Consider the following 11,489-nt stretch of genomic DNA (forward strand, 5'->3'; position numbering starts at 1 on the left):
CTTACACAGGAGTCTTGTGCTTTGCAGAAGGTGGTCTCATAGAAAGGGGGCGAGTGTTCTAGCAGTGTCCATGTTCCCAGTTCACTGGCTTGAGAATGGGCGAGATCCTGGGCAGGTGTTCGCAGCTCAGGAGAGAAGTCTCTTTCCTCTGTAGATCAGGCACTTAACGGGACAAAAGTCTCTCAGCTCTTAGGTTCCGGTCTTCTGAGGGCACATGCCTGAGAGGCTCCAGTTTCACTGTGGAGTGAAATCGCTTCCCAGTGGCCACTGTAGTTCTAGCTTGTTCTACTACCACAGTTCTTAGATGCGAAGTAAGGAGCTGTGCTGGTGGGTGGCGCATTCCGTTCTTTGGAACCTGGGGATGCCTGTTCTTCAGCTGAGCCTTCAGTCTCGTAGAGACAAATGAATATGGACGTGCCACTGGTTGGGGATCTTGGGACATTTCACAGTGTACCTCGTGGTGTGAAAGTTTTCTTGAGGTCAGTGGGTGACCTGGTGGCCATCTAACTGATTCTGTAACCAACTTACCCTAGCACGGGGGTCTTCGAGTTAGGGGGCAAGCGCTCTAACGGCTTTTAAGTGCTGGACCTCTGCCCACCAATTTTGCAGCTTTGGCTTCTGAGGTTCTCACTGACAACAGACCTCTTACTGCTTTACCTCACGGGCACATTAGCAGACCCGTAGTAGCCGAAGAGAGGATACTGTGGGCTGGCCAGGAGGAGGCCACAGGTGCACACCACCGGCAGTTCCCAGCACAGAACTATGGACGGAACCAGCAACCCCCAACACATGGGCCCTGGGGACTAACTGGAGACTCGGGACTGAGGTGCCAGGTGCCAAGCCCTGGCCTGGGACTGCAGACTAAGCGAGGGCCAGGGACTCTGTGAGAGCCTCCCGTCAGTCCAGACAATGTTAATGCTGGCCTGGGAAGCCAACTCGATGGGGAGCCTAACGCAAAAAGAGCAGAGCTCAGAACCGAGAGGAACTTACCCATGGCCCTCAGAAATGGTGACAGAGACCTCAGGGGGTTCACAGGTACAGCTGCCTGTGTATTTCATGTTGTCCCTGAAGCTATCTGAGGTCTCCTTGGGATCCTGTTAGAAAACAATTCAACTGAGTAAATTTTAAAGATCTTACTGGCCTTTACTCAATCAAGTTGCAACCCCAGTCCTTGAGGAACTAAAAATACCTGTCCCTGTCTTGCAAATTCAGTCTTTACGGCAACAGTCACACAGCTCTGGAAGCAATTCAAAGCCCACCCATAGTTTTTTGTTTATTTTTACCAATTCCAAAACCTCCCCTATTCACCTCAAAAGGCCTTGCAGATATTTTAAAATATTTAGATTTAAGAAACAAAATCCTTCTGGGAGGAACTTGCCTTCATTCCCTGTGTCTTTGTAAATGCTCTATCGGTCTCCTCCAGGACCTATCCTGTAGGCCATTTCTTTGAAGTGCAAACTTCAGGGAGGTCATTCCTATCAGAAGGAAAAAAGAGGGGGAAGACTATTTAGAACTTAGGTGAATGCAAATCCTAAGTGTCTTCTCCACAGATGCTTTAGCCGTCTGAGCAAGTAACCTGAATTTATTCCAACTTCCAGAAACACAATTTGGATCCAACTGATCTTTTATACATGAATGGGTTTTGCACTATCGTGCCTGACTCGTGGTTTAGGGCACATAGAGCCAGACGTGGCTAGTTCTCTTTCATCTCTGCCTCTGCTTCCTGTTCCCACATACTCCTGGGGTGAAGGCTGCTTGGCCTTGCTTGGGCCTCAGCCCTTCTTTGAAGCAGTCAGTGACTGTGGTTGGAGGATTCTAACTGGCCCACCTGGGGGAGAGGGAAGGGCACCACCAGGACCACAAGGAGTTCGAGAGGGACTGTCTCCCAAAATACAGCCTAAGTCCCTGTGGATCCAACTACCTTCTGCCGGAAAAACGTTCTCAGTCCCTCAGGCACATGGCAAAAGGCACTTCTGTCAGGGTGGGTACGTGGGAGTTAGCCCTTTAGCGCTTACGTACCATAATAGGGACCCGTGGCCGGCATCAGAAGAAAGGGTCTGTATGTCATTTTGCTTCTGAAAGCAGCATTCATTCCCACTAGATCAGGAGTTCCAGGCCCAGGACTCTCAGCAAAGGCCACCATATGCCACCGATGCCTTGGGTTTTCCAACTTCCGTGGGTTTTTTAAAAGCCAGATGAGAAACATTTACAAAATCCACAATGCCTTCATCCATTCGTTCCTAGAGAGGTCAGCCAATGAGAAAGATGGGCACGACTGCAGCTTCTCGCTCACGGGGCTGGGAGGAAGGTGCTCGTTCAGCTTGCTGTTCTCTGCACCACATTGGATTAGGATCAGGTTCCTTCACCCGTCCGTCCCGAACCCTAGCACCAGGCATTAAAGACACATAGACCTAATAACCCGGAATCACAGACCAATGTCATCCAAGGGACATGTCGCTTCAACACCTGGAGGCTCAAGGCCCCCAGTTTCATCCCTGTAGGAATCAGTACAAATTGACACTCAGAGGGAGCGAGGAGCTGCGCTGGGAACAAAGGCAACAGCACCCAAGGGGCTCCAAGCTGGACCTGCAGTTTAGGAACAGAGCGCAGAGCTCAGGCAGCCAGCCAAGGGGGAGTGAGGGGGCCCTCCACCTTCTCAAGCTGCAGGGGCTGCTCCTGACCTTTACTCTTGCCCCAAAAGAGCCAGTTTGGGATCAGCAAGGGGCTATTTTTCCGAGTACTGAACATGGGCTTCGGCGTGTCTTTGTAATTACCTCTCGGCTTCTCCCCGGCCTCCATGGTGACGCATACCTCAGAGACTTTTTAAGTCTTTGTTTTCATTCTAGTTTCTGGTATGTTTTCCATACAGTTTCTATAATCAGAAAACAATGCATGTTTAAAATAAATAGCACGCATTCAAAAAAATTTTTAGACCCCCATCCAAATAACTTCTCCGTTTCACTTGACGTTTTGAACGTGCTTCTGGGACAGAATAGTATGTAGGCAAAGCTGGGGGCGCCTGGGGTCTCCTGGAGGGCAGCCCAAGCAGCTGTTCTCCAAAAAGCAGAATCCCATGGAAGCCCGGAGCTCTGAAAGCTCCTGCGCCGCGCCGAGGGTAGGGCCCAGACAGCAGGACTTCGGCGAGGTCTCGGCCAGGTCTCGGCCAGGCGTGAGCAGCCCCGCCTCCATCCTCCCCACCCCCCACGGGGGCTCCCGCGGCAGGGCTCCTGCAGGTGGATTTTGCCATGCCTGGGAGCAGCTTGCCCTACTGAGCGCTCTGCTCCGCTAACCCGCTGCTCTCCTCCTCGCCCTCCCTGCAGGAGCTACACCGACAGCTGTTTCCTGGACTCCTCCCTCTATCCCGAACTAGCCGACGTCCAGTGGTACGGGCAGGAGCAAGCCAAGCCCGGCACCCTCGTGTGAGCCAGCCGGCCTCGATCTGACCGCCTCAACGCCATTCAGAGATCACCTCACTGCCTCTCATTTGCCTTACCCAGACGCACTGTCACCCCGCACCAGCTTCGGCCCTCAGCACTTTGTTTCCTCCTGTCTCCGCATCCCCTTCACCCTCAAAAACCTGACTGAGGAGACATTCTGGAAGGTTCCGGTCCCACTGTGTGTCCCCCTGGTGCTCTCGCCCACGGAGAGCCAGGCACCAATCCTCAGCGGCACCTTGGTGGCTTCCCCGTGCCGTGACAGCCCCCAGGCCAGGAACCATCAGGGAAGGTGGCGGACATCCAGTTTCCGTGGACAAGTGGCAGGAGAACAGGAAAGGAGACTTACGTATAGGGTGATCCCGAAGGACTGTTCCGCTTTGGCCAGCCTGCGCCCCCCTCACAGGCCCACTGCGCACTCGGTGAGGAGGATGCCTCGCGTGTGCGCGGCGAATACTCAGTTGACACTTGACATGTTCCCTGGGGGAGTGGCTGTTGGGGGAGGGGAAGGAGATTGAAAAAGGAAGCTTCACGTGTCCAAGATGCATCCGAGGATCACAATCAGTTCTATGCTGCCAAAGATTAAAAAAAAAAAAAAATTTAAAAATAAAAAAAAAAATGAGGGGCCAAGAGGAAGACATTCTTTCTGCAATGAAATCTTTTAAATTCTCAACTGCTACTAACTCATCACAGTGAAAAGTCAACCATTTGTAAATTGTTTCCCCTCTTTATCCCTCGCCCTTAACGCCCCACCTTCTCTCTCAGGCCAGAGCCTGGAAAACTAACCCGGTTTGATGGTCAAGTGGAGGGAGCCAGAGGGGCGCCGCGGCCTCGGGTCCCCAGGGGTGTGGACACGGAGGACAGGCCTGCGGGCGGGGAGCAGGGGGGCACCGTCAGCCCAGTCTGCACGGGGGTCCAGTCCAAGCTCACGGCTTTCCTGCTGGGGTCTGGAGGAAACGGAAGGTGGGGATTGCCACAAGCGCTTCTCTCTCATTAAAACAAGCAGTAAAAGCGTGTCCTATTGTTTTGCACAAAGTGTTTGATTTTATTTTTCATGGGAAACCAAGGGAAAAAGCACATCGCGATCCATTCGAGTGTTTAACTGTTGTGGCTCATTTTATACTTGTTAGCACTTGTGTGACAAAGAGCTCAGACCCGACTTCTCTCGGCACCCGGTTACCAATGTGTCACTTATTCCAAGAACCCAACTATGCCCTTAGGTAGGAAGAGTTGACTCCCGCGTCTACTAGCTAGCAGGCGGAGCAGGCTGAAGAGCACGCCAGCTCCCAGAGGGCCCAGATGCCTCCGGCATCGGCAGCTACCTTGACGTACCACAGTCGTCCGCAGCAACCCAGAGGGGAGGAAAGAGCCGCACGTTTACATGTGTCTTGAGCTATGCTTAAGACACAACTGGAAAGCCATCTATCTTCAAAGGCCTCAAAAATACTTTTATAATCCTAACAAGCGCACACTCTTAGTTGGGTTATTCAAAATGGCACAAACACGGTCTCCACGGAAGTGGGACGCTGTGCTTATTGGCGCAAGTTGGGGGGGGCGGGGGGAGGGACAGTTTTTCTCACTTGTAACGAGTTCCTATTGGAAAGGCATTTGACAGCCAGGGACAGGAGCTGGTGGGGCAGGGTTAGTTTTGGGGGAAAGCAGAACCACAGTTAGCTTTAGCGTAAAAAGAAAAATCTTCATTTTTTTTTTATGTATGTGTAATCCAAGAAGAAAGAGACTCTACCAGACCAGGAGGGAAGATGGACCCTAAAGTAAGTTTAACAACGCTCCCTCTAGTGCAGCTTGGAAAGCGCTGTGGGCTCATGGCACGCTGGGGCCACTCCAGACAATTCAGGGCCTGCTTTCCCCAGGCCTGTGGGCACTGGACTGGTGACACAGCTTGGGGGAAGGGGCGAACGTTCACAGAACACTTGGGTAAACCCTGCGGGATAAACAAAACTGGTTCTAATGTTATTACCAGATCCTGGGGACGGAGGGGTGGTATTTTTGTTGCTGGTATTTTGATGATCAGAGCTACGGCCAACAGGTTTTTTTTCCTTCCCCATTCAGAACATTATACACTGGGCCATTTTTCTTTCACCCCAAAGACACACTGGCTAATCAGACTGAACTGTGTGCGACAGGAAAAGTGCAGAGAAACAGAGGAGACGAGGTCACGTGGCTGCAGGTTACACAGCATGTCCCGTAGTTTCAAATCGGGGCTGCAGTACCCCCCCGCCCCGGCCCGGATCGCGCTTTTAGCCCAGCTGGGTGACCGGGAATGCGAGACGAAAAATCTTTCTCAACACTTGGGTTTTGAATTCAGGAGGCAGAAAGGAACGGAGAGGGAGGGGAACTGCAGTTCAGACAAATGCCACGATAGTCTGGTAGGAAAGACAGAGATGAAGTAAAACAGGTTTTACTGTTGAGCTGCGTTCGGTTACTACAAATGTACATAATGTTATTCCTTTGAGAGCCACGGGATTAAGGATCAGTGTGGTGGGGAATGGTAGTTACTGTAAACAAGCGCTTGCAAGTTCTTCACAGATCCGTCTTTCTTTCAAGCAAAATAAGATGGAATATGAAGCCCCTGGTCTGATACAAAGCCCCTACTGGATTCTTTGGATATGTGTAAGAAGTTGCCTGTTTAGCCTGAAGACTGGTGGGGACACCTACATCAGACTTTGTTGTGAGACAGGTGGATTTTTTTTTATTTTATTATATGCAGGTGAGTGTTGAAACTGTTAAAATCTCAATTCGTTTTCATTCAGTGTTAGTTCTAAATAGAGCAGACCCCCTCCAGGTGCTATCAGATGACCAGTTACTGCTTAGTTAACTAGGTGTAAAGTTTTACATATACATTCATGTCAATAGTTTATTACACGTTGTGTAAAATGGACTCTAGTTTAATAATGGGGAGAAAGGATTAGGTTGCTCCTGAAACTGACTGTAGAGCATGGAAAATGATTTTACTGGATTCTGTTCAACTGTAATCAATGAAAAGGATGTATGTTGTAGACAAAATTGCAGAATTAAAAAGAAATCTGCTTTTAATTTATTCTTTTTGTATTAAGAATTTGTATAGTACCTTTACATTTTGCAAAACAGTGTTGTCAACACTTATTAAAGCATTTTCAAAATGAAAAGATCTCAGTTGCCTCTTGGAGATTTTGTTTCTAAGTTATACAGGCTCTGGAAATCTCTTAATTCGAGTGTCTGCAGCCTTGCTGTACTCCTTTTTTAAAGTCAATCAAAAGCTGATCTTACTGGCTTGCTAGATACAGGTAAGCTCAGTTTGTGTAGTCAAGGCTAATTCTCCCTTACTCTAATTGACTTGTTAAGTATACAAAGAGAACACATTCTCTATTATGTATTCCTGCCACAAAAAGGGATATGAGGTTAGAGGTCAGTCTTTGTCGGGACACTGGCGGTTACAAATAGTTACCCGTATGCAGTCCATGCCAGGCGTGGGTCCCGTTCCCACACAGCGGTATGTGGTGGAAGAGACACTGAGGGAATGTGGCTTCGGAGGCCATCCGTGGGCTCTCCGCCACCATGCGGTCCCCCGGGGTCTGTGCAGGATGCCGAGGGCCCATTAGGGAGACGGCAGGGTGCTCAGGCTCCTCAGCAGCCCTGTGTTCACCCTACCGCTCAAACCCTGTCCCCCACCACGTGAATCACATCATCCACACAGCAGCCGGCTGGCCCACGGGCACCAAAAGCCCCCACTTAACGACAAGACGGCGACTGGCCTACTTTTGCAGAGACTGCGCTGGAGCTGCGTCCCCGACCCCCTGGCCCAACAGGCATCTCTTCACTAGCGGGAGCCCAGAAGTCCGGAAGCCAAGAACATCCCCCGGATGGAAAGCCCCTGCTGAAGCATCTGCCACTAGAGCGAGCTAACCCCTGCCCAAAATGAAAACAATCCACGGAGAACGCAAAGCATGTCGGAAGCGAGCTCGTTAGGACATTTTACACTTCTAAGCCCTTGAAAGCAACCAGCGGCTCTGTATCTCAAGATGATCAGCGCTCATGTCAAACAGATCTTTTGTCTTTTCTCCATAAACATGTCACAGCTCAGGAGATAAATCCACTATCTCATTAAGCTCCGATGATCCCATAAAGGCAACGCAGGAAGACCCTGCTTTCCCACTTCTCCCCACCTCTTACAGCGTGCGCACGCACACACACACACACACACAGTGCTAACAAAGCAGTTCTACACAGCTATTATTTCAGTTATCAGAGAACACAAACACCCAGAACTCCCAGTAGAAAGCAGTAAACAGAGCCCAGGCCTTTTGCTTTTTTCTCCCAGAGTACCAGTTCCAAACAGCCCATCCGTAAGACCCTCTGTGCGGCGAGCGCCAGAGAGCCACTGGCCAGGGCTGGCGAGCAGTCACGCACTGCACGTCTGGGGAGGAGCCCAGTCTCCAGAAGCTTACACTCACACAGATTAGACACGGACCCACAACCACAGCGTAAGGGCAAAGTCGCCAACATGAAACAGAGGAAAAGATTCAAAGGAGTCCAAAGGGGACGAAATCCCCAAGTGTCTAAACGGGATCTCACTGCTAACCTCGTCCACGGAGCCGGCTGCTGGGAGTCACGGCCGCCAAGAGGTCAGACCCTCCTGCATTACACCCTCTTTGCTGTGCACAAAGTCTCCCCCGGGGCACAGCCACTGTCCCCTCAGACAGGAGCTGAGGGGCCTGCAGTGCAGGGGTCTAAACAGCGAGCAGACTGACCGAGCCCACACATTTACACTTGTACAAGATTTATCAGAAACCCATTTCTCTCCCCATCAACTGCTATCCCTACACACGAGTAGGTTCCTTTTGTTTTTCATTCATTAATCCGTTTTCTGTCAAACCCACTCTAGGCCTGCTTTCGTTCCCCCACTCTCCCAAAACCACCGCTGTCAAGGTCAAGGAGGACTCCCACAGTGCCACAGACAATGGTTAATTCTCTGTTCTCAGTTCATGTGACTTACCAGTAACACAACACCGTGGATCCCCTCGGGTCCTGCTCCGGAAGGCCAGGATGCGACGCCCTCTGGGGTTTCCTGCTCACGACGGTCGGGGCTCTTCTTTCCAGCCTCCTTGGCGGTTCTCCTCTCCCCGGCGCCCGGGCATCGGCATGTCCCAGCTCTGTGCTCGGGCTCCTCCCATCATCCACCACGCTTCCGGTAGCTCTCCCTTGGCCTCAGGGTTTTCAGTGTCATCTAGGGGCTGATGACACCTGTCTTGATCCCCGCATTCCTGAACTTGTACCTCTTCCGGCCCGGCAACATCTCCCCTGCAGGTCTAACACGCTAACATGGCCAGAGCGGAGGTTCTGAGCCTCCCCTCGGAATCTGCTCCCTCACCACCTTTCTCAGCTCAGCTGCAGGCTCTACAGCAGTCCAGGGTCAGGTCAGAAGTCCTGGGATTGTCCCACCATCGGGCCAACCCCACTGGATGATCAGCCAGTCATTCTCTATTTCTCACCTCCCATCTGCAGCAAACCAGAGGGATGCGGCATCCGTGCCCTGAACAGACTTATAGGAGATCGGGAGTGCAGGGAGGGGGAGAAAATAAGTCAGTTACAGAAAGGTGCTAAGAAAGCAGGGTCAGCCTTAGGACAGGTGGAAGAACAGCTTTTCCTCCCAGTAAGGTAAGAAACGTTGCTGGTGAGTGTGGAGGCAGATGGGGCGCTGACACCGCCCCCCCCCCCCCCAGTCAGCCTGGCCCAAGCAAAGCCAGGTGAGGCCACAGCTAAGCGTGAGGGAAAAGAGACAGCGGGGCAGGGTCAGCAGAGAGCAGTCAGCTGAGAACGGCCCCCAAGAGGAGAGAAGATAGAGAATGTCCCAGTATCACTTGGGATCCAGGGGACACCGGACACTTAGTCAACACCATCCAGCGGCTCTGGAGGACTCTGATGGGATGACGCAGCTTGGTTTTTGTAGTGCTGTGGGGCAGCACAGAAGGGTAAGACAAGGGGCGCCTGGGTGGCTCAGTCCTTAAGCATCTGCCTTTGGCTCAGGTCATGGTCCCAGGGTCCTGGGATCGAGCCCTGCATGGGGCTCTCTGCTCTGCAGAGAGCCTGCTTCTCCCCCTCCCACTCCCCCCGCTTGTGTTCCTGCTCTTGCGATCTCTGTCAAATAAATACAAAAAATCTTTAAAAAAAAAAAAAAGGGGGGGGGTAAGACGACAGGAGAAGGTCCTGGGAGAGTGACAGCAATGATGACAAGGGGAGCCTCAGGGAAAAGCCAAGCCAAGAAGGTCCTGAGGAAGTCAAGGCCACCGCAAGAATGGGCAGGATGTCTTGAAGAGCAGAGCGGGAGCAAGGAGGGAGGCAGCAAGGACAGGACCTCGAGACCAGACAGCGGGGAAAATACAGGTTCCCCCAGGACCTCAGTCAGCCCCTGGGGGTGAATCCTGTCATCTAGGAGGAAAGTCTCGGTGTATGTTGATGCACGCTAGTGGGAAACCCATCCGAGCTTAGGGGTGCCATGAGGAGGACCTCTGCCCTTTGTGCAGGTGCTGCCCATCTGGCTGCCTTTTGGATTGAGAGTCCCAAGACCACAGCCATGATCTCAACAGAGATGATTTCCTATGAAAGGCTGGACTGTCACCCAGATGGTGAAGAGGGGACAGCGAAACGGGACACTAGATCTCAAAGAGGACCCTAGGGAAGCGGCCAGTGCTCAGGGCAGGGAAACAAAGGCAAGGGAGGGAATGGGAAAACCCAGAAGCATGAGGAGGTGCCCCGCAGAGCTGGAAGTCAGCCCTCTGAGGAGCAGACTGAGGGGTGCTGCTCAGCTTGGTGGCTGGCTGCCGAGTGCCCCAGGAAGGTGGCAGAACCCACAGATCTCCAAGTGGCAGAATGAAGCCGCTGCTCCGAGTGTGGAAAACTGCCCATGGGAAGCAGCTCCTTCTTCAGGAACTGAGGGTCCTGCTGGGCTGTGAGGGACAGAAAGCCAACAGAGGAGCAGGTCCCTTTCCCTCCTCTAGCTTCCCGTCTCTCGTGTGCCCACTGTCAGGGGAACCCAATAAGAAGCCAGCCACCAAGGAGAATCGTGTCACAGCTGCCACGGAAGGGGTGGTGGGAGCGGGGAAAGAAGAACCTCGCCACCCGCACCCACCGGCCCTCGTGGCCCCGAGCTGTCCCCGTCGCCTCGCTAGCAGGCCCACGGTGCCTCATCAACGCACGGACCCCAAGGCTCTACAAGCAGAAAGACTTGTAAAAGCTACCGCCATATTAAGAGCAAGCCAATCTTCAATTTTTAGATTAAAAAAATATTAGATACACAAGTATCTTTTTGGCCCATGGGAGTGTAAAGTGAGTCATGGTCTCAGAAGGAAGAGCAAGCCAAAGCCTATTTTCCCCCAAAATAACGAAGTCCCGATTGTTGATTTTCTCAAGTATGTTTCACATTCGTAACAAGTATTTAGGAGTCTGTCCTCTCAAAGTCATTTCTTACTCTAATGAAGATCTGGGGAAAACTCCTGAGAGGGACAAGAGCGAGATGCTTCCGTCTAATAAGCTGGGTGACAGAATCTTCACGACCCGCCGGAAGCACTCCTCTGGGTCTCAGATACCTGGTTGTCTTTGAACTGCCTTTAACATCAGCCTAATTAAGGGCTTTTCTGCAGCTGGTGACTTGGTGCCAGCATCCACCGGACTCACTCAGATGAACGCGGTTACAGGTACTTTTACCTTCGCGTGGCGAAGGTACGATCTTAGTCCAGCAGACACAGATGCACCCGTAGAGCACCATCCCATACCTGCCACAAGTCTCAGTGATGTTGAAAGCCAAGAAATATCTGAGTAACGTACATGTTGTTTAGGGACTGAATCCATATATGGGAACACAGTCCTGGGAAATGACCCCACACTGTTCTCATGAAACAGGAGGCCCAGAGGAAGGCAGCTGTGATGGTTAATTTTGTGTGTCAACATGACTGGGACACGGGGTGCCAGATGTCCAGTTAAACATTATTCTGGAGGAGATGAACATCTGAATCAGTGGACTGAGGAAAGCAGATGGCTCCTCCCAGAGTGGGTGGGCCC

General features: G+C 51.9%; 1 protein-coding gene across 9 annotated transcripts in view; it reads left to right on the plus strand.

Annotated features, from left to right (window-relative positions):
• FRMD4A (FERM domain containing 4A) overlaps positions 1–6,583 on the plus strand; it is a 332,058-nt gene extending 325,475 nt beyond the window's left edge. For 6 of the 9 annotated variants that reach the window (XM_064592040.1, XM_045874387.3, XM_045874386.3 and 3 more), the window contains one exon: positions 3,321–6,583. In XM_064592040.1, coding sequence (XP_064448110.1) covers positions 3,321–3,423 — 103 coding nt within the window. In that variant the 3' untranslated portion in view covers positions 3,424–6,583. The remainder of the gene's footprint in view (positions 1–3,320) is intronic. The other 3 variants (XR_010411703.1, XM_064592039.1, XM_064592038.1) reach the window with 3 other exon arrangements.
• The last annotated feature ends 4,906 nt before the right edge of the window (positions 6,584–11,489 follow it).

The sequence above is a fragment of the Mirounga angustirostris genome, unplaced genomic scaffold (genome assembly GCF_029215605.1).
Source record: "Mirounga angustirostris isolate CCGP_5_RB_7025 unplaced genomic scaffold, mMirAng1.0.hap1 SCAF_5, whole genome shotgun sequence".
NCBI classification, from domain to species: domain Eukaryota; kingdom Metazoa; phylum Chordata; class Mammalia; order Carnivora; family Phocidae; genus Mirounga; species Mirounga angustirostris.